Genomic DNA, 18,741 nt, shown 5'->3' with positions numbered 1-18,741 from the left:
TTCGTGAATGCGCAGGTTCGTCGGATACGTCCAAAAGATTTGCGACAAGAGAAAGAGGCACGTTATAAACAAAGCTTGTCGTGATTTAGTGTTGTAGCTCGTCTTAGAAAATAAATTCTCCTTATCGACGTTCCGGGGTTTATCCGGAAGCTAACTTATCTTATCGGTAACAAAAAGTTCGCAAGCGGGACCAAAATTTCTGCGAATCTCTATCTAGTAGAGTGCTAGGCAGGTCAACTTTGTTACCTTTTTCTCTGACGTCGAACTTTAACAAACGTCGCAAGCACACTGATTGATCTAGTGCATCGAGGAGAAGGTGGTAAAAATGGCTGGTAACAAAAGCCCCCGAGCAAAACACGACCCGAACAAGAAGCGCAAACGGGATCTAAATGAAAACGACTCGAGATCAAAGCGACTAAGGGCTGAACGCAAGGCGGCCAAAGCCAATGGATTAAATGCGAGCACGGATGGAGTGGTTTCTGAGGTGCCCGAGATCTCTGAGGCGTTGACAGAGACTGGAGCTAGAGAGATTGAGGTTGTTCGACAATTCGATAATACAGAGTCAGGATGGCGCGTCTCTAAGCCTATGGGCGGCAGGATGCTTGACATCGACCCTGTATTGACAGAAGATGAACAGTGAGTCGGATAATCTAGGTATCAGTGCGCCTTGCTAACCCATGCAGATATCTCATTTTGGCGTACAATACTTCGATCCAGGTGTACTCAGCAGCCGACTCTCTCCTCGTTCGAAGAATCCCAATCACAGCAGCCGAAGCCTCCGATGAGAAGACAACAGCTCCCGCGCATATCGTCGCTATGCGGCAATCAAAGCAGAACTCCGACATCCTCTGGGTAGCTACCTCGGACGGCCTCGTCTGCCAGGTCAACTGGACCAGCTCCAAGGCTCCCGGATTCTTCCAGACACGGTCCAAAACCGTCAATGCCATGGCCCTCGTGACAAAGAAGGTTTCTGGCAAGGATACGGAGATAATTTTTATCGCAGAGTCGGACAAGCCAGGCCGAATCGAGGTTGTTGCATACCCAGCTACAACAACAGAGTCTGAGCACAAGGTCGTCTTCGTCATGAAGAGGCCCGGCAACGGCCTGCAATTGCTCGAAACTAGTGAAGATGGACACTTGGTCGGTGCCATCAACGATCGCCTATTCTTTGGCGTTCCTTCGCAGAATCAGTTCGACAGCCTGGCCGTACTAGACTACGAGATTTACACCTTCGATACCCCTGGCCTGGTCAGCTCTCTTGACCTCCGAGTGTATCCTAGACCAGCAACAAGCGGAAAGAAGCTGCGGCAATTGAATGCCCCTGTTTTGGATATCATTGTCGGTGGTGCCCGCGGTTCGATCTACCTTTACCACGATGCGCTTGCTCGAAGCCAGGCGCTTGCCAAGTCTGGATCTGAGAAGGAGCTTATTCAAGCGCAGAACTACCATTGGCATCGCAAAGCTGTGCATGCCCTCAAGTGGTCGCGTGATGGTATGTTTTTCTCCTTGTCTTGCTCACATTCTTTTACTAATGCGCCATAGGTAACTACATGATTTCAGGAGGTTCAGAAAACTCTCTTGCTCTGTGGCAGATGGATACAGGAAAGAGAGATTACCTTCCTCATCTCTCTGGCAGTGTGGAGAACATCACAGTTTCTGCCAGCGGATCTGCATATGTTGTTCACCTCGACGACAACTCGGTCTTGATTATTTCAACCGCTGAGATGAAGCCTACAGCATACATCGCTGGTATCCAGTCAGCCGCAATCAACGTCACCACACCCAAAGACCAGCTTGTCCAGCGTACATGGACGACCCCGTCGCATGTTCAGCGACCCATCCCAGCCGTCATCAGCCCCAAGGATCAGTCAAGACTTAATGTGTGTGTTGGTAACGGTCGCCAGGCTACTCTGGCAGGAGGTTTCTCGGCTCCTCTATTGCAGACCTTTGACCTCGAGAGCTTCCGCAGCGTTTCTAAACAGGCTTTGGCTCGAACACAGCCAACAGACGTCAACATCACCAACAAGGGCAGCCCCATTGAGGAGCCTCTCATTACTCATCTGGCCTTCTCTGCCAATGGAGACTGGCTCGCTAGCGTGGATACCTGGGAACCCTCACCTCGAGATGTTGACAGCGTGACCAGTGACATGAGGGATCAGTTTATCAAAGAACGACGTGAGGTTTACCTCAAGTTCTGGGAAGCGCAGCAAGGCGATGAGCAAATTGCTCTTGTTTCCAGAATTAATGCTCCTCATGCCACACACCGCAACGAAGCAGTTCTCGATTTGGCTTCAAATCCTGTTTCGACGTGCTTCGCTACTATTGGTACTGATGGTACTGTTCGTATGTGGCGCCCCAAGACAAGATCCCAGAATGGAGTTGTAGTCAAGGGACCCAACGGCCGCGAGGTTTTCACCTGGAGCTGTTCACAGATAATTGCCGTTAGCGATGGTGTGCCTCAAGACGGCGTGGTCGATATTCCTGAGGCTTATACCAACCAAGAGCCTCAAGGAAGCGTCGCCTTTTCAGAGGATGGGTCTACCCTCTTTGTGGCTTTCGGAACTGCTGGTTCCGGTGCCGTTTATGTGATTGACGCTGCGTCAGGCGATTTGGTCAAGACCCTTGAGGGCCAGTGGAAGGGTCAATTGCGATCCATCTGTGTGCTATCGCCTTTCGTTATCATCTTGTCTGACGAGCTCCGTGTTTACGACGTTGTCAGCGATGAGTTGCGATATGGTGTTGTGATACCCAAGACAAAGGACAATGCGCTACTCCAACTCGCCGTCGACCATACTTCAGGACACTTTGCTTTGGCTTTGCCTGCCAAGGAAGGATCCCTTCTTGCGGTTTTCGAGCCCGAAGATATCGAGCCCCTGATGGTGCGTAGCACACCTCAAAGAGTTGTTAGTCTGGTTTCTGCCCCCGAGACCAGCGGTTTCATCGCCCTGGACGATGCTGCACAAGTATGGGTGGTTTCTGAGGGATCAGACTCTTCATCTCTGGCCACAGTTCAACCCCTCGAAGACCTCCGTCTTGAAGGTATTGATACCAACAGCACTGAAGTTGGTCATATCGATGAAGACGAGGAGATGGCCAGCGATGCTGATGAGGCCGAGGTTGAAGATGCTGCTGAGCCCGAAGATGTCGAGATGGAAGACGACGATTTCCACCCCAGCGTGATCCAGCAACAACATCTATCAGATATCTTTGATGCCGCACCAGCATTTGCCGCCCCTCCGGTCGAGGATATGTTCTACAAGGTGATGGGCCTGCTTGCGACAAAGCCTCTGTCATCATCATAAGGAGAAAAGGCAGATGAGAGAAAAGTGTTTATATAATAAGGTGCGGTCAAAAGCTAAGCTAGAATGTTTTGTCAAAAAGGGGATCATCACGCGCGCATGTAACTATGCATTCATTATACTAGACTCGGTCTGGTTGGATATGGGGGGGATCTTGGGAAGATTAGATGATCGCAGCGCCGGCGTTAAGCAGGTCTGAATACCAGCTTTCACTCAGTTTCAAGATGTAATAAGGAACATGTCCGACATCGGCATGGTATCTGTATTCTGTGTGGGTGACAAGGAGAGGCGATCACCAAACAGTCACCCCCCGGCATCTCTCGGGAATCGGATGCGGGGGAGACCCAGACGATGGTAGTAGACGTCTTCTGGTGGGCCAATCGCGCCATGGCATGATGAGGTGATGGGTAATCTGCGTTGGCTACTTATTCACATTAGACAAGAAGAGAAAGATACCAAGATATTCATTTATTGGCAGTTACAATATTTGCTCAGTTTCAAAGATTATTTACCTTAGGCCGTGAACCAAAATGTCGTTCACGTCAATTCCCATCCTGGACTTGGCTGCGGCTCGAGATCCAGCTACAAAGCCTCAGTTTCTAACAGAACTCCGCCATGCGTTGATGGAGGTTGGTTTCTTATATCTCAAGAACGTTGGCATCGAGGATAAGTTGTTTCAAAGGGTTATTGAACTTGGAAAAGGGTTCTTTGATATTCCCGAACAAGAGAAGTAAGTAATGATGCATCTATCTCATTCTCTGCTATTCCCGTATGCTAATCACTCAACTCACTTGTCAAGACTCAAGATTGAGATGAAGAATGCGCCCTCTTTTCTTGGCTACTCACGCCTCTCGGCAGAAATTACAGCTGGACAAGTCGACCACCGTGAGCAAATCGATCTTTCTACAGAACATCCTGTCCCTGAACCTGGAGCTCCTTTATATCGCAACCTACTAGCGCCCAACCAGTGGCCATCTGAAGACTCACTGCCCGAATTTCGCAAGGTCTACACAGAGTACATGGAGCGCATGGGCAAGATCTCAATCCAGTTCACTTCTCTCATTGCCGAGGCTATTGAGCTCCCCAGTGATGCCTTCAACAAGTACTTTGACAAGGATCAGCAGCACAAGCTCAAGATTGTCAAGTACCCTGACGCAAAGGAGCTCGGTATCCAAGGTGATGCGCAGGGTCAGGGTGTAGGTCCTCACAAGGATAGCATGCTCTCGAGCTACCTCCTCCAAGCCACTTCGCACAAAGGTCTTCAGGTGCAAAACGTCCGTGGCGAATGGATAGACTGCGAGCCCATCCCAGGAACGCTCGTGGTGGCTATCGGCCAGGGTCTCGAGGCACTTACACAAGGCGTCTGCGTCTCAACGACACATCGCGTACTCTCCCCCGCAGCAGGATCAGGCGCACGCTTCTCAATCCCCTTCTTCCAGGGTGTGCGCATGAGCGCTGAGTTCGAGGATCTCGAGAAAGTCGGTGTTGGTCTTGTACCCGAGGAAGTGAGGGAGCAGCGACGAAAGATTGTAGAGCGCAACGGTGGACGCATTGATGATGTGGAGTTTACTTTCCGTGCTGGTGGTGTATCAAAGACTCTTGGCGAAGCGACGCTGAGAAACCGCGTAAAGAGCCATCCCGATGTTGGAGAGCACTGGTATCCTGATATCCTGGCTAGTATCCGTGAAGAGCAGGCCAAGGCGAAGCAGCATAAGGAATCTACAGCGCCAGCCGTGGGAGCGCCCCCTAAGGCTGTGGAGGCTCATTAAGTTAATAGGAAGACATTAAAAAGCAAGATAGCATGAAGAATGTGTATAAAAAAAGAACTGTATAAAGTTATCATGAGTCCCTGCCAGTCATCTAAACTTCTCTTGTCTCTCCATGTTCTCGTGTAGGGCCATCACACCACAGTACGCCTCGCTTCGCTAAATGGTTTCCATTTTCACTTTTCTTTTTCTTTCTCTTCGTCCCGGTTCCCTTTCTCGTTACGATATCGTTATCGTTGTCTCAAGTCCAGGCGGCTCTCCAGCATAGTCGGTTTACTCTTGGAAGGTAGGGAAGCAGTCGGCGATGGCCTTGCCGTGCTTGTTCTCGGCGTGCTCTTTCAGACTGGGGGAAAAGCAAGTTAGTTAACTTATCAGTGGGGGAGAAGTGGAGGGCATACGCAGGGGCCTTTGTAGTCTTGAGAAAGGTAGATTTGCAGATCTGGCACTGAATGTCGCAAGCCTTTTCGTTCTACGCATATCACATGTTAGCAGACAAAACCAATGGAGAAGAGCTTTCGTGTTTAACTTACCACCTTGAGCTGGGACTTGGCAGTGTTCTTGTCCTTAGCAGCGCGCTCGCGCTTCTGTTGAGCCTTGGCACCCTGTGTTGCAGCATGTCAGCATTAGAGGATCACTAAACGATGTGATAGTGACAGTGTCTGGAAGGAAAAGGAACTATTTAGCTTACGTTACCCATGTTTGCGATTTAGTTTAGTTGAAAGAAGAATAGATAGATAGAAGAGGGTGTGCTGTAGAGACTGGCGGTGTTGAGGGATTCAGAGTGTGTGTAAGTTTAAAGAGGATGCAAAATAAATGGGATGAGATTTGTCCTGCACGGGAAAAACGGAAACTCTTCTCCCCTCACTATCGCTCTTTCGGACACGCCGTTATCTTTTCGCTCAGCAATTGGGCTGATTTATTTTTGTTTACCTACAACTTTTTCACGCGCTTCGCTTCGTTAGTTAGTCCATTTCAGGGTCTCGACCGTTCCAGAAAACCATAAGTAGCAATTAATCTACAGGGTCCATTAACTGGGGCAATATGGTTACCGTTTAATACTGTCATTAACAGTCTAGAGATAGAGATAGAGATTGACTATCTATAGGTTTACGCAGATAGAATACCTCAATAACACAACGTCTCTGAAACATTCCAGCTGGCAATTGGGCAATCCTTTGATGCATGCCACCACCAAACCAATACAGACGAATAATGCCAAAGCAAAGGGTCCGTTTTAGGCTCACACGGCAACTGTCTCAGTAAGCCCTAGGCAAAGCCTATTGATTTCCCCGACTTTTGCCAAACACACAACCTTGAATGAGATCATGGGGTAAGCTGACATCTGTGTAAGTGGCGGGTATAGTGGCATATAACCCGGCCAAGTTAGCAGCTACCAAACTGACCTCCAACTCGGCCCTATCAGATACGACAACACCATGAAGGAAGCTCTTACATGCGGCTCACAGTCTGACTTGGTTCCTTGGTATGCCTCCGTATCTAAGCCGGAAGAATTCACTTGGCTGCTGACCATTCTAACTAGTCCAAGCCTGCACAATAGTGCAAAAGGTAGTGCTTCACACACGTTCATATGCTCAAATCATCATCTAAGAGACTAAGAGAAATCCTCTTTATAGATAGACGGCCAATATCTGACATGACAATAACGCCACGTTCTGCTCGTACTGCATGCATTCGCGCATAGATATCTGTGCCCCTTTCAACTTTCTACGTCGACGAATAGGCGATAGCTTCAGGATTGTTGTACCAAGTCAAGTCAGATTCGATTATCCTATTCTGTGCATCGGTCCTCTATATTTGGTCTTGGTGTAAGCGGGGTCATGGTTAGTGCTGGTGTCCCCATCATGCGTGAACATATAAAAGGCAGCTGTGATGCTCTGTAATGTCCATTTTCTCATCCACCTACCCCATCGTCACACTTTTCTTCTCAGGTAAACATGACTCAAAGCAAGTTCTCATCTCTGCGTGACAAGCTTGTCCAAGGGAAACTACTACTCCCAGGAGACGAAGGATATGATCAAAGTCTCGAAAGATGGAGTCGCACTTGTGTCAAGCCTGCTGTAAGTCGATGTATCGTTATTATATGCCACACAACTTACTCTCATGTAGGCGGCTGTAGCCCAACCCAGGACTGCTGAGGAAGTCAGCGCCATAGTCAAGTTCACAACTTCGAATGGAATCAAGTTCAATGTCAAAGGAGGCGGCCACAGTTCCTCGCAGACATCCAGCTCTCCGTCGCCGGAGGGTATGGTCCTAGATCTTTCTCTCATGCGTGATGTCTCGGTAGACGCCGACGCACAAACCATCACCTTTGGGGGAGGCTGCTTGTGGAAAGATGTTGATGAAGCACTTTGGGCCAAAGGACTGGCCACTGTAGGAGGAACTGTCTCCCACACAGGCGTCGGCGGCCTCACCCTGCACGGAGGTTATGGTATCTTGAGTGGAATCCATGGATTGGCCATCGATAACTTGATTGCATGTCAAGTTGTCCTGGCAGATGGAAGTATCGTGACCGCATCAGCCTCAGAAAACCCAGATCTCTTCTGGGCACTTAGAGGTGCCGGTAGCAGCTTTGGTGTTGTGACACAGTTCACTAGCAAGGCCCACCCACAAGGAGACATTTGGGGAGGTATGGCCCTTTTCTCCCCTGAGAAACTCCCAGCTATCATTGATTTCACAAACACATGGGGAGCTACCAATGATGGCAGACAGATCCTCCTTGTTGCCTTCGCACACGTTCCTCCTGGTCCAGATCCCAATGCACCCAGACCCCCTATTGTTATTGTGCGGATGGCCCAGGTCGGAGACAACCCGTCTGAAGAAGGTCCCAAATATTTTGCCCCCATTTTGGAAATGGAGGCAATAATGAAACAGGCCGGGTCCATGCCTTATCCTGCAATGAATCAGGCTGTAGACGACCAGATGGGCCCCGGAAGCCGATACTTGCTTGGTGGTTCCAACTTCACCCTTCCCATGAAGCTCTCTACCGCTGAGGCGATACGCGACCGCTTCCATGCGTTCACTGAGAGCACACCAAGCGCAAATGAATCTGCCGTGATAATCGAATGTATACCACACCAAAAGATCAGGGAGGTTCCTATCGAGTCAACAGCCTTCAACTCGCGTGGCAAGTACTTTATCATGGGCGTCATGTACAAGTACGAGGATGAAGGTCTCGATACTGAAATTCGCCAGTTCAACCGTACTTTCCAAAATGAAGTTCGTAAGTTGGGATATAACGACGAAACCCTCGCGGACGGCATTGGCAATTACCTCAACTATGCCAACACTGGGAACATCTCAGCTGAGGAAGCATTTGGGTCGCATTCAAAGCGCTTGGTGGGGTTAAAGAAGAAATATGATCCTGAAAATGCCTTTGACAAGTTGTGGAAATTGGTTGGCAAGGTTGAAGACAACTGGATTGCTTGATGCTGTAGATGTTGAAGTTTATTATTGGCATAATAAAGTCCGAATTTGAAATTATGGATTGTGACAAGAATGAACAAGTGTTGCTTAATAGGTATGCGCTTGCCTGTGTAGAGTTCTGATGGCATTTTATAGAGGCTAGCAGGAAGTTACCATCGCGCACCGTGCGAGTCTCTTTCCTTCTTTCGCGTCGCGTTTGAAACTGCACTCTCAACTTACATTCGCAATCTAAAACTGCACTATCTCTCATTTTCTCATGGTTTCTTCGAGAACTCAACTTCTGTCTTGTAAAAGAATCATTGAGTACAGAATAAAACGGTTCAAATTTCTTGCACCCTCATCTCAGTCACTTCTCAGGATCAAGTGTTCTTCCACCGTGTGTAATCAATACCACACAATGGCATCCTCATCGACCATTGTCTCAGCCGATAAAGTCAGTCTCGAGGAGTTCAATCAACTGCTTCTTCGATATCCGTCTGTTATTCAAAGAATCTCTGACGAGAAAGGCGGTAGGTTGACTCTTAAATACGCACTGTAGTCGATACCCCATTAGAAACCGGGCTGATAGTCATCGATCATGATAGTCAAGAATGGCCAGAAGTCACTCAAGGACCTCGATGAATATCGTTACAGCGAAGCACTGGATAACTTTGATGCCGGCAAAAGAACCCGCCCAATGACAATTGACGACATCAAGACCCTTGTTGAGTGGAAGTTGTAAGTAACCTGCCCTCTCATTCTCAAACGGGAAAGCTGTACCATATCTTGACCATTTGTTAACAAACAATCAGACGTCACGGAAAGTTCAGGCCAACACTTATGAAACTTGTCTCATCTAATGGCCCAGATGATGCCCAAGATGTCATCAAGCAAGCTCTTAAAATCTATGATGAAAAGACAGACACTGTGGCGACTCTAGATGTATTAACCAAGCTTCGAGGCATTGGCCCCGCAACAGCATCTTTACTCTTAGCTGTTCATGATGCAAGTCGGGTCATCTTCTTTGCTGACGAGGCTTTCTGGTGGCTATGCTGCAGTGGGAAGCACAACCCTATCAAGTATAATGCTAAGGAGTATCGCATGCTATGCTCCGAAGTTGACGACTTGCGAAATAGGCTTGGCGTGAAAGCAAGTGACATAGAAAAGGTTGCATATGTCTTGATAAAGCAACCGGATCCAACAGAGCAATCGCATGATGCTGCACCTGTCAAGAAGGAGAAAGAGAGCACATCGACAACAGCACCAGCCAAGAAGAGGAAGGTCGATGAAAAGGAGACCAAGAAAGCGGACAATGCCGTCAAAGAGCAGCCTTCACTTCGTCGATCGAAACGTGTCAAGTCCTAGCTAGTTCTACATGATGAACTAGCGCTCATAACTAGGCGACGTGCCTCTTCACATGCACCTACAAAGTTCTCCGGTGCAGGGTTGTCAGATCCAGCCTGTCGGATTCCACAGCTGGTCGCTACACGACAGCACCCTAAGCTGACCGAGGCAATCAAGACGGCATATCTCGAAGGATCGGATACCCGGGCCGTGATAGCGTCAATCCGAAGAATAACAAGTTCACAACCGAAGAATTTCCGCCAGACGACGGGGTCATATGTTGAAATCAATTGCTCAGTGCCTGGTTGATGAAATCCGCCGTGAATTGGTGACGAGCCATGTCGGCTGTGTGTATAAAAGCTGTACACCTCACGAATCGAGCATATCGAGGGGTTTCCCCAAGTGGCCATCAAAATCCGTCTCTTCTTTTACTTAAATAGTTGATCTCGCTTCTTCTCTCCTACAATATACACATAATTAAACCAACCAACAGTGGTTCAGTGCAACCTACCTATCTGCTATTTCCGATACATACAAGCTTCAAAATATGGCACCAAAGGGTCACAGACATGGACCTTCAAGCAGCATGTTTGCTCAGATTACTGAACCCATACCCCTGCCTTCCCGGTTCGCACGGATCAAAAAGGATCTCATCGAGGGTAAACAAGATCAAATCAAGGCCGGCTGGACAAGACTACTACTAGAGCTGAAGGCCGAAATCGACATCATTGCCAAGGCAGGCCCTGATATCTACCCTTCCGTCAACTTTGAAGATCTTAAAAACCCTTCTGTGGCGAATTCCTTCTCTTCCGCACTCAAGGACCGTGGTGTCGCAGTTGTTCGAAACGTGATACCCCGTAGTCTCGCTGCAGAATGGGAGGCAGAGACGGAAGCCCATTTGGAACATCCTCGAGCTCGACGGCTTCCAACCCATGATCCTCATCTTTATGGTGTCTATTGGTCTTCTGGACAAATCAAAGCCCGGGCACACCAGAACATCATTTATACTCAACGTTTCTTGATGAGATTATGGCACTCGTCCGACCCAGAAGCACTTGTGAGCCCCAACTTTCCTGTCAGCTATGCCGACCGCATGAGAATCAGAACACCAGAGGATGAGGCATGTTCCCTCAGCGTTTATGTCGATGGAGGGAGCGTAGAACGTTGGGAGCCTGACGGATATGGTTCAGCTGGAACTTATCAACCCATTTTCGATGGTCGCTGGGAAGACTGGGAACCATGGGAGAGCAGTACTCGACTAAAGGTAACGAGTGATTTATACAACGGTGATGGTTCTTGCAGCATGTTCCGCATGTTCCAGGGCTGGGTTGCTTTGAGTGATGTTCCTTTTGGCCAAGGTACCCTTCTCTTGTGTCCGATGATTCGTCTTACAACTGCGTACCTTCTCCTCCGACCTTTTTTTGTTCCCAGAAACTCTTCGCCCTCAGGCTCAGACTTCCTATTACCAGAGAATTGGATCCTTGAGGAGCCGCCATCGTCTGTAATTCAAGGGGCATTGCCGTCCTACACGCAAGAGCTCAACAGGGCTCTACATCCTCACCTCCAACTGGATCGAAGCATGATTCCAATACCAAAGCTTGAACCAGGAGACTATCTTGTCTGGCATCCGGATGCTGTATATGCTCTTGACCGTCGCCACCGCCCAGATATACCTGCCACGACGATTGTATATCTTCCAGCTTGCCCTTTAACTCAGACGAATGCACTCTACCTGGCCCACCAGCGCAAGGGATTCCTACAAGGCGAACCAGGACCCGACTTTACTGGTGCCCTCACTGGCGACGTAGCTATAGGAGGTGAGCAGGCTATACGAGAGGTTGGCGAAGCAGGAGGTGTGGATGGTATGCGAGCCATGGGTCTTCTGCCATGGGATGAGGATGAAGCCAAAGACGATGTTGAATACGCTGTGTTAGAGATGGCCAATGGTGTTTTGTTTCCCGAAAAGTACGACATAGGGTATTGAATCATTCGTCCATTGTACATAGTTTGTATCTAGTATTATGTAGGTAATGATAATTCATTTGGATTGAGACGCTCATATCACATACGGTAGTGAAAAAATATGGTCTGAATAGTGATATTTTGCACACGCCAGACCCTGGTGACTGAAAACACCGAGACGGCCGATCCAACATCAAAATTCTATAAGTATGAAAATTCGAATACAATCTCAAATGGTTGATCGTCCTATACACGTCCGATCGCCAACTTTGCGCCTATGCTTGACCTCGAAACCGATATACCCGTTATTTTACATCTTCCGCTTCTTTTGGTGGGGGTCTGTTCGTTGTGGGCGCCCTGACAGGCACAGACTTCACCCATGATCCTTAACCGAGCCAAGTCAATAATAGGTTATCAACATTACTGAGTGGGCAGGTATCTTTTGGTAGAAATAGCGTACGTGGTACACTTCTTAGATACCCTTCCTGCCCTCGCCGGTCTGCTGGGTAGCGGCGTACTTGTCGCTGAGCTCATCGTAGCTCTTGTGGAGCTGCTCGCTTTGCTTCTTGAGGGTCTTGAGGTCCTGCTCCTTGAGCTCAAGCTCCTTTCGGAGACGGGCGAGCTCACCGGGCTTACCGGCGGCAGCGAGCTTCTCGGCCTCCTTGGTGTTCTCCTTGGTACCCTCGTAAGAGCGGACCTTGTCCTCAAGACGCATCACCTCGATGATCATGACGTAGGTACGGTTAAGAATGAGTGATAGGAAGAGGGTGAAACCGCAAAGGTACATGTTGCGTTGCGAGTAGAACTTGCGAGCCTGGACTTCGAGACGCTCGTGACCCATGACGGCGGCACTGTAAGCGAGAGTAAAAGTCAGTAACATGGCCAATTGTAGTGTCGCGGTTGCGTGGGGTAACATACCCTCCACCGTGCTTGGCCTGTTCGGAGGCAGCGGCGAGCTCGAGCTGGACACGGTAGACACGGTTCACGCTGTCCACAAAGAGGATCAGGATAAAGATGAAGGTAATCTTCATCCAATACTGAATCTTGGCTACGACGGGGTTCTCTGAAATGAAGCTGTTGCTGCTGTTAGCGCGGTGCTACGCGAGTGAAAGAAACTTCGTGATAACGTACGTAAAGATCTTTCGCTTGACGTTGAAGGGCATGGGGAAGACCAGGAGCATGAAGAGCCCCATCTCGAAGACGAGAAGCATAAAGACCTGATTGCCACAGTTAGCGACTCCATTTTCGAAAAGATTGAAGCTCCATGTCGCGATGTAGGCAACATACAAGAGTGTAGTAGAGCGTCATGGTGACGGTGGCTGACGAGGGGTAAACAGCTAAAAAGTGGTTTCGTATGCGAGAATTGAGAAGCTCAGAGAGAGCTTTCTGAGAGTCGAGTTCGTGAGGTTTTGAGGGGATGTCAAGAGAGGAAAATCAAATGATTGCAAGGGGAAAGAAAAGCTTTCCAGTTGCGAGGCCTTCGTATTTGTAGGAGGGAGGACGAATGGCAAAGGTGGTCAGTTTGGACCTGAACCTGGTAAAAGCTGGGAAAGCTGTTCCCAGTCGAGCACCAGTTAACTACGCTACTTCCCTCTTCCGAATCGACAACGTCATCGCCTGTGGCTGGAGGCTACTGGCCGCTAAAGGTGGCATGTGGGGCACAAGCTTCACAAAAGACTTATCTAGCACGCTTTGATACTAGTGCAGATCTACCCGTGTTATTCATTTATGAAAACATAATCTATACATATGATATCAGAACATTCTTGACACGACAAGCCCATCAAGAGATACTTCAAAAAGGACTTATTAGTGTCTCAAACAGCATGTGTACTTGCGGAAAAAACAGATTAGTCAACCTGTGTGCGTCAAGGACGAGAATCTCGACCGTCGTATTTATTATATCACGTAGCTATCTCTTTCTCTTTCTTTCTCTTTGTCTGATGCTTTAGCCCCTCAGGCTGTTGCTTGCCCAAGCCAGAAATCCAATCCCAGTTCGAGCTACCGCAAACATGTGCCGTCAACGTCTATTTAAAACGAACCCAGACCTATTATTCAAGCTTCCCTACCCAGATCACTGGCTGGCGCTCATCCAATCTCCATCATCTCTTAACTTGGCTGGTAGACGTCGATTCCTAGCGACTCTATCGATGCGCGAACGAACTACGACGTCTTGGTCGTCGTCGTCGTCATCATCATCATCATCATGATTCTTGTTGTCTTCCTCCAGTTGAATCCGAAGCCGTCTGGATTCTTCAGCGGATTCCTCTGTAGGCGTCGCATCTTCCATGTTATCATTAATTTCCATAGACTGTGGTTGCGGTGGTACCACCGGCCGCACAATCGTATCTGGCACCACGATATTTTTGTCCGTTTGCTCTTCTGTTTGTTCTGTTTCCTCCGACACCGACGCCGATAATCTAGTTGTTGCGGTTGTCGGAGCTGAAGTGGGCTTCCGGGGGTATTTTCTAGGTCGACCACTGCCAGGTCTGGCCCCTCCTCTCTTGCCTCGAGTTTTGACATCTCCTCGAGGTTTACCACTTTGATCTGAGCCAATTGCCTTTGCAGCTGGTCGCGCACGTTTTCGGAACCTGGCAGCCGATGGCTTGCCAGTTTCATAATCTGACTCGCCATCAGATGGCGTTTCCACGAGAGATGCATCTGTCCCGGTAGGATGATATTCCTCTTCTTCTGAGTCCTCGTCGAGAGCGCCCTTCTTACGTTTGCGCAACGGCTTCGGAGTGAATCCAAGTGTCGCCGTCAAATCATCTTCATAAAGGACTTCTTGGGTCTTCTTCCCCTTTCCAGGCTTCTTCTTGTCCGTTTTGGGGGCCTTTCTGGCGACTCCTTCCCCATTGGGTCGTCGCGTTCGCTTCTTACCCTCGCCCGACTTCTCTCCCGTCTTATGGTCGAGTAGCTTCTTTGTCAGGTTAGGGAAGTTCTCTCCGTAGTTAAAGAAGAGTTCTTCTCCAGCTGCGATGTCACGCATAGCTGAAAACTTGATTCGGTACTCGCCATTTACATAGAGAATGCAGGGCGTGATGTTGCACCCGCGTTTGTCACTCTCCGAGGCATGGTTGATGTAACGACTCAAGTTGCCGTACGTGGCAGCGTCCACCCAGATGCCTTCAGCTTCCAAAAGAGTGAAAACGTAGGAGATATTAGATTCTTCATCAAACACATCTCCCCGTCGGGCTTCTCGTCGTACACCTTCGTCATGGGTAATCAACTCTCCGACGTATTCAATGATAAAATCGTCTTGAGCGATAGGCTCAATCGTGAACAGTCCGTACCCGACACCTTCAAGTTGACTCTGACCTAAAGCGAGGCCCTTTTGTTGACCACGTTGAAGAGAGCAGTTCTGACAGCCAGTAGAATGTAGAACTTCGTCGTCGGCGTTCTCAGGATCAGCCCTGTCCAGTACACCGCACGTCCCACAAACATCCGGGTCGCATTCGCGGTTCAGCTGCACACAAACACATGGCCTGTCCTTCTGTTTACTAAAGCATGTTTTTCCTTGTGAGTGGCAGGCACAGCCAGTGAACTTGTAGGCACAGTTCTCAACGCTACATCCACAAAACTTTTCGCAGAGAAGATTTTGTTGAACGCAGACACAGCTGTCCAAGGTGCAAGGGCCTTCATGAGAACAGGGCTCAAAAATCTCGCGTGTTTGGTACTTATGGGTTTTGGTGTGACCCTCCCAATCTCCAATTAGTACTTTCTTGTACCGATCATACCAAGTGACCGTTCGCCTTTGCAATTTTCTCGCTGGCTCCGGTGGGGGTAGAGATATTCCCATCCGACAATATTCGTTAAAGACACCACTACAGTCGCGGTCAAGGAGTTGGGCGACCAAGCAGAAGGGATCTTTCTTGACTTGGCTGTGATCGGTTGTTGCGACGACAGAACGTAAGACGTACTGTTCTTCTTCATTCCAGGGTCGCTGAACCGAGCATGCCTCAGGGCGAGGCGATGACTGATAGCAGTTCCGTCTGCAGAGGCGTGAGTGACCATTCATCATATCGATATCGGCATCTTCTTCATGAGGTATGCGCCGTCTCCGCTTGAGAGTTTCTGAAAGGCGAGGAAGCATCGAAAGGGTGCGTTTACAATTCTGCGCATCATATTCACCATGTTCGCAAGAATGACTAAAGCAAATGAGACAACCGAGAATTGAATAAGTACCCAGCCAGTACTCGATGGCCTCATGCTCGTTTTCTTTCTGCGAACTGGAGCCGTCCTTCGCTGTAGGTTTGGTTTCCATGATGCTGTCAACTGATTCATCCAGAAGAAGAACATCGCGAAGCTCAATTTGTTTGTTTGGAGGTTGGCCCTGATGGAAGACGCGATGAAATGCTTCGGTAAATATATCAGCAGCCCTGTTTGCCCCTGGCGGGGTGGTCGATCCAGCTGGGCGGTGCGAGTTCAGAATGTCAGACTTTTGTCTGGGGGTGATTGCATTATCGGGTTCGCGACTTGCCATGTAGCGGATGAGGGTTGATTTGTCGCAGCCAGGCAGTGAAAGCTTGTCCAACCAGCTCTCCAGATAGAGCAGGACAGTCGATGCGAATTCGGACCGTACAGTTATGCGCAACTTTTCTTCGCGACTCATGGGTTTGAAACCGGATTTTCGATCAATGTCCTCCAACTCCTGCAACCATATGTTGTATTTGTACTCTTCTGAGGTCTCGAGATCCCTCAAGTGGGGTACAAATGTCAGCATGGTATTGGGTGTGAGAATGTTCTTTTTGATTTCCACATGGTGAAAACGATACCGCGGTACACGCTCTTCATCCGTTTGAATTCGTACAATCATGTGATGATCCTCCCGTTTGTTGTTCTTAAGTTTAGTACTAGTATGCTCCTTTTGAGAAGAAAAAAATGTCAGTGCTGCCGAGACAAATTTCGTTTGATATCAAATACCTTGGATTTGATTTTCATCGTTTCGCCCTTCTTCGCCGGCATAGACTTGCTGGTGAGTCCGGCGAAGAGATTGCTGCCAGTGAGACTGCGTCGCTCTATGGGTTGTGTAGATTCAATGATGAAAGAAGTCATGCGACTGTGTCCATTTCTGATATCCTGGCGATATTCAGTTAACTTTTCAGCGACAGCAGCAACATCCCATTCGGGTTTTCTGGGCGTCTGATACTTGGGAGACGTGGGCTGGGGTTCTTGTGATGATATATCCATATCTTGTTCAAGTGCTGGCGTCACCTGACGAGATGCCACGTTGGAAGTTGTCACTCTAGACAGTCTTGCCATACTGTCGGCATCGTCGAGAGTAGCAATTACTTGGGTCACGTTCTGCTCAATCTTGAGTACGGGAGGTGATGGACGTGGCGGCTCAGTGGAATGCTGCTTGTCCTGGATGGCGGTGATGGAGGATGAGGTTCGATTTATCTTAGGCGGGCTGACAGGTGCATGGGTTGATGATGGATGTCGTTCGGTAGAAAAGTTGGGGGCAAAACGCGCCTGGGTGGTAAAAGTGTCTGTGGGATGGACAGGCGACGACGATGACCTTTGAATATAGTCAGATCTGTCACTGTCTTCATCCACAGTCAAATCGATGGTGATGGGCCTCGCGTTGATGGAGGTGGGTTGAGTAGCCATGATTGCGGCTAATTGTTTTGCCTCAAAAGTTTAAGTAAGGTAGGTAGGTCCAGACAGGACTGTCGTTGTCAAGTAAGGTTTCCCTTTAGGATTGCCCCTCTCTTTGACTCGCAACTACCATTCTTCAAAGAAACGGTTGCTTTGAAAGACGGCTAGAAGAATCAGGATTAAAGAGAGACTGTTGCGACCTGCAGTTTGTAATCTCGTTGTGGTGGGCAGCACCTTTGTAGGTAAGCCGGTGAATAGACGAAACAAGGAAACACGACTTCGTCTAGCCAAAGAGACGCGTGTGGACAGATTAAAATTTGGATTTTGCAAGGAGAAGCAATAGGCGGAACGAGAAGCGCAATTTGAAGCGTATTAACCAAGGAACCAAATAGACTGTTGCGCTGCAGCGTATTTGCCAGATTCCGCACAATTAAAACGATATCATTTGATGGCCGTTGTGTTGTCGTTGAAATCCGAGACGAACGAAAGATGAATGAATAATGTTAGACATACGCGTTGAGAGGAGACTGCAGGGGATGTTGACAGGGGAGCGCGCTCACTAATCGACATTAGCGTCTTTCAATTGGTCCTGAGGCCTGAAGATTCCCCTGTCAGCGACCCCAATTGAAGTCCATTAATTGAGCATAGTACTACTACCTGGGTGCCTATATAAACAAATATTGATACTGGATAGTATTTATTTCAAACTTGACTTCGTTCTCAGCACTTGGATTTATTTCCATGGTTGTATATCGTTCATGGAGCTTACGTGAATCCTGTGTCAAGTCAATGGATATAAGTGAGCTGGCGAATATCCGAGAAAATCGAACATGCGATTGTAAAAGTGCAAAGAAATTTAAACAATACTAACAATTCAATCGCTGCCTTTGTTCGATTTCAATCGACTCTTGCCGTTGTTTGGTCGTTGAATTTCGTGATGTCTAAGTCGCTAAGTCGGGCTGTCTCACGTGAACGTCGGAATTGCCGGATGCTCTAATCCCAGGTAGGTACTCTTTTACGATTTGCAATACAACAAAATCCTCGGCCGTATTTATCTTGCCTTTGGTAGTATAGTAAATGATCTCAGCATGTTCAATGGGATTTGAAGACATCGAAAGTTTTTAAGGATGGTTTTTATTGTTATGCCCGGTGATTATTTATGGCTGTTTCACTTAACCCATCTAACTTTCTTTGCATGTCTTCCATGAGTCCAAGATTGATATCTTACCAACACTACAGAATACATTCGACAAGTTCAGATATCCACCATAATTATCAGGATTACTACAAACTTGGTCCATGTCTTCGAAAATTTTCAAGTCTGACCTTTTCAAGAACAGAACAATTTT

At 48.4% G+C, this 18,741-nt stretch overlaps 8 protein-coding genes across 8 annotated transcripts; 5 read left to right on the top strand and 3 right to left on the bottom strand.

Moving 5' to 3' along the window:
- Window positions 1-143: 143 nt before the first annotated feature.
- Window positions 144-3,742, top strand: EDB82DRAFT_442284 (uncharacterized protein). The gene is made up of 3 exons (XM_025726345.2): window positions 144-636; window positions 684-1,492; window positions 1,543-3,742. Exons 1-3 carry the CDS (start codon window positions 326-328, stop codon window positions 3,300-3,302), a joined length of 2,880 nt encoding a protein of 959 aa, XP_025588329.2. The 5' UTR covers window positions 144-325; the 3' UTR covers window positions 3,303-3,742.
- EDB82DRAFT_490944 (uncharacterized protein) lies at window positions 3,743-5,095 on the top strand. The gene is made up of 2 exons (XM_025726356.2): window positions 3,743-4,029; window positions 4,099-5,095. The coding sequence occupies exons 1-2, from the start codon at window positions 3,830-3,832 to the stop codon at window positions 5,066-5,068; spliced, it is 1,170 nt and encodes a 389-aa protein (XP_025588330.2). The 5' UTR covers window positions 3,743-3,829; the 3' UTR covers window positions 5,069-5,095.
- EDB82DRAFT_490943 (At2g23090 like protein) lies at window positions 5,096-5,947 on the bottom strand. The gene is made up of 4 exons (XM_025726367.2): window positions 5,754-5,947; window positions 5,596-5,667; window positions 5,464-5,534; window positions 5,096-5,408 (listed from the first exon to the last, which is right to left on the bottom strand). Exons 1-4 carry the CDS (start codon window positions 5,760-5,762, stop codon window positions 5,339-5,341), a joined length of 222 nt encoding a protein of 73 aa, XP_025588331.1. The 5' UTR covers window positions 5,763-5,947; the 3' UTR covers window positions 5,096-5,338.
- A 589-nt stretch (window positions 5,948-6,536) lies between these two features.
- EDB82DRAFT_91909 (uncharacterized protein) lies at window positions 6,537-8,639 on the top strand. Its single transcript, XM_025726378.2, has 4 exons — window positions 6,537-6,548; window positions 6,606-6,631; window positions 6,683-7,143; window positions 7,193-8,639. Exons 3-4 carry the CDS (start codon window positions 7,021-7,023, stop codon window positions 8,510-8,512), a joined length of 1,443 nt encoding a protein of 480 aa, XP_025588332.1. The 5' UTR covers window positions 6,537-6,548; window positions 6,606-6,631; window positions 6,683-7,020; the 3' UTR covers window positions 8,513-8,639.
- Window positions 8,640-8,906: 267 nt separating this feature from the next.
- EDB82DRAFT_472381 (uncharacterized protein) lies at window positions 8,907-9,853 on the top strand (the record flags this gene model as incomplete). Its single annotated transcript, XM_025726389.1, has 3 exons — window positions 8,907-9,018; window positions 9,094-9,226; window positions 9,301-9,853. The coding sequence occupies 3 exons, from the start codon at window positions 8,907-8,909 to the stop codon at window positions 9,851-9,853; spliced, it is 798 nt and encodes a 265-aa protein (XP_025588333.1).
- Window positions 9,854-10,116: 263 nt separating this feature from the next.
- EDB82DRAFT_91610 (uncharacterized protein) lies at window positions 10,117-12,041 on the top strand. The gene has a single exon (XM_025726400.2). It carries the CDS (start codon window positions 10,380-10,382, stop codon window positions 11,814-11,816), a length of 1,437 nt encoding a protein of 478 aa, XP_025588334.1. The 5' UTR covers window positions 10,117-10,379; the 3' UTR covers window positions 11,817-12,041.
- Window positions 11,886-13,332, bottom strand: EDB82DRAFT_490912 (B-cell receptor-associated protein 31-like-domain-containing protein). Its single transcript, XM_065608382.1, has 4 exons — window positions 13,082-13,332; window positions 12,926-13,011; window positions 12,713-12,868; window positions 11,886-12,645 (listed from the first exon to the last, which is right to left on the bottom strand). Exons 1-4 carry the CDS (start codon window positions 13,100-13,102, stop codon window positions 12,267-12,269), a joined length of 642 nt encoding a protein of 213 aa, XP_065465854.1. The 5' UTR covers window positions 13,103-13,332; the 3' UTR covers window positions 11,886-12,266.
- A 174-nt stretch (window positions 13,333-13,506) lies between these two features.
- EDB82DRAFT_442277 (uncharacterized protein) lies at window positions 13,507-17,888 on the bottom strand. The gene is made up of 2 exons (XM_025726422.2): window positions 16,718-17,888; window positions 13,507-16,658 (listed from the first exon to the last, which is right to left on the bottom strand). Exons 1-2 carry the CDS (start codon window positions 17,402-17,404, stop codon window positions 13,869-13,871), a joined length of 3,477 nt encoding a protein of 1,158 aa, XP_025588336.1. The 5' UTR covers window positions 17,405-17,888; the 3' UTR covers window positions 13,507-13,868.
- Between the last annotated feature and the right edge of the window lie 853 nt (window positions 17,889-18,741).

Source organism: Fusarium venenatum (genome assembly GCF_020744135.1).
Source record: "Fusarium venenatum strain MPI-CAGE-CH-0201 chromosome Unknown EDB82scaffold_1, whole genome shotgun sequence".
In the NCBI taxonomy this organism is placed as follows: domain Eukaryota; kingdom Fungi; phylum Ascomycota; class Sordariomycetes; order Hypocreales; family Nectriaceae; genus Fusarium; species Fusarium venenatum.
This window is presented reverse-complemented; position numbering and strand designations above follow the sequence as displayed.

What these genes read in the sequence shown, in the direction of transcription:
- EDB82DRAFT_91909 (XM_025726378.2), top strand. Translation starts at nt 7,021, where the DNA reads ATGACTCAAAGCAAGTTCTCATCTCTGCGTGACAAGCTTGTCCAAGGG. An exon ending in GCACTTGTGTCAAGCCTGCT is followed by an intron (nt 7,144 to 7,192) that starts GTAAGTCGATGT and finishes ACTCTCATGTAG; the next exon opens with GCGGCTGTAGCCCAACCCAG.
- EDB82DRAFT_442284 (XM_025726345.2), top strand. Translation starts at nt 326, where the DNA reads ATGGCTGGTAACAAAAGCCCCCGAGCAAAACACGACCCGAACAAGAAG. An exon ending in GTATTGACAGAAGATGAACA is followed by an intron (nt 637 to 683) that starts GTGAGTCGGATA and finishes TAACCCATGCAG; the next exon opens with ATATCTCATTTTGGCGTACA. An exon ending in CCTCAAGTGGTCGCGTGATG is followed by an intron (nt 1,493 to 1,542) that starts GTATGTTTTTCT and finishes AATGCGCCATAG; the next exon opens with GTAACTACATGATTTCAGGA.
- EDB82DRAFT_490943 (XM_025726367.2), bottom strand. An exon ending in CCAAGTCCCAGCTCAAGGTG is followed by an intron (nt 5,535 to 5,595) that starts GTAAGTTAAACA and finishes TGATATGCGTAG; the next exon opens with AACGAAAAGGCTTGCGACAT. An exon ending in AAGACTACAAAGGCCCCTGC is followed by an intron (nt 5,409 to 5,463) that starts GTATGCCCTCCA and finishes CTTTTCCCCCAG; the next exon opens with TCTGAAAGAGCACGCCGAGA.
- EDB82DRAFT_442277 (XM_025726422.2), bottom strand. Translation starts at nt 17,404, where the DNA reads ATGGCTACTCAACCCACCTCCATCAACGCGAGGCCCATCACCATCGAT. An exon ending in CGATGAAAATCAAATCCAAG is followed by an intron (nt 16,659 to 16,717) that starts GTATTTGATATC and finishes TCTTCTCAAAAG; the next exon opens with GAGCATACTAGTACTAAACT.
- EDB82DRAFT_490912 (XM_065608382.1), bottom strand. Translation starts at nt 13,102, where the DNA reads ATGACGCTCTACTACACTCTT. An exon ending in TGACGCTCTACTACACTCTT is followed by an intron (nt 13,012 to 13,081) that starts GTATGTTGCCTA and finishes TGTGGCAATCAG; the next exon opens with GTCTTTATGCTTCTCGTCTT. An exon ending in CAGGCCAAGCACGGTGGAGG is followed by an intron (nt 12,646 to 12,712) that starts GTATGTTACCCC and finishes TCTCGCTTACAG; the next exon opens with TGCCGCCGTCATGGGTCACG.
- EDB82DRAFT_91610 (XM_025726400.2), top strand. Translation starts at nt 10,380, where the DNA reads ATGGCACCAAAGGGTCACAGACATGGACCTTCAAGCAGCATGTTTGCT.
- EDB82DRAFT_490944 (XM_025726356.2), top strand. Translation starts at nt 3,830, where the DNA reads ATGTCGTTCACGTCAATTCCCATCCTGGACTTGGCTGCGGCTCGAGAT. An exon ending in GATATTCCCGAACAAGAGAA is followed by an intron (nt 4,030 to 4,098) that starts GTAAGTAATGAT and finishes TCACTTGTCAAG; the next exon opens with ACTCAAGATTGAGATGAAGA.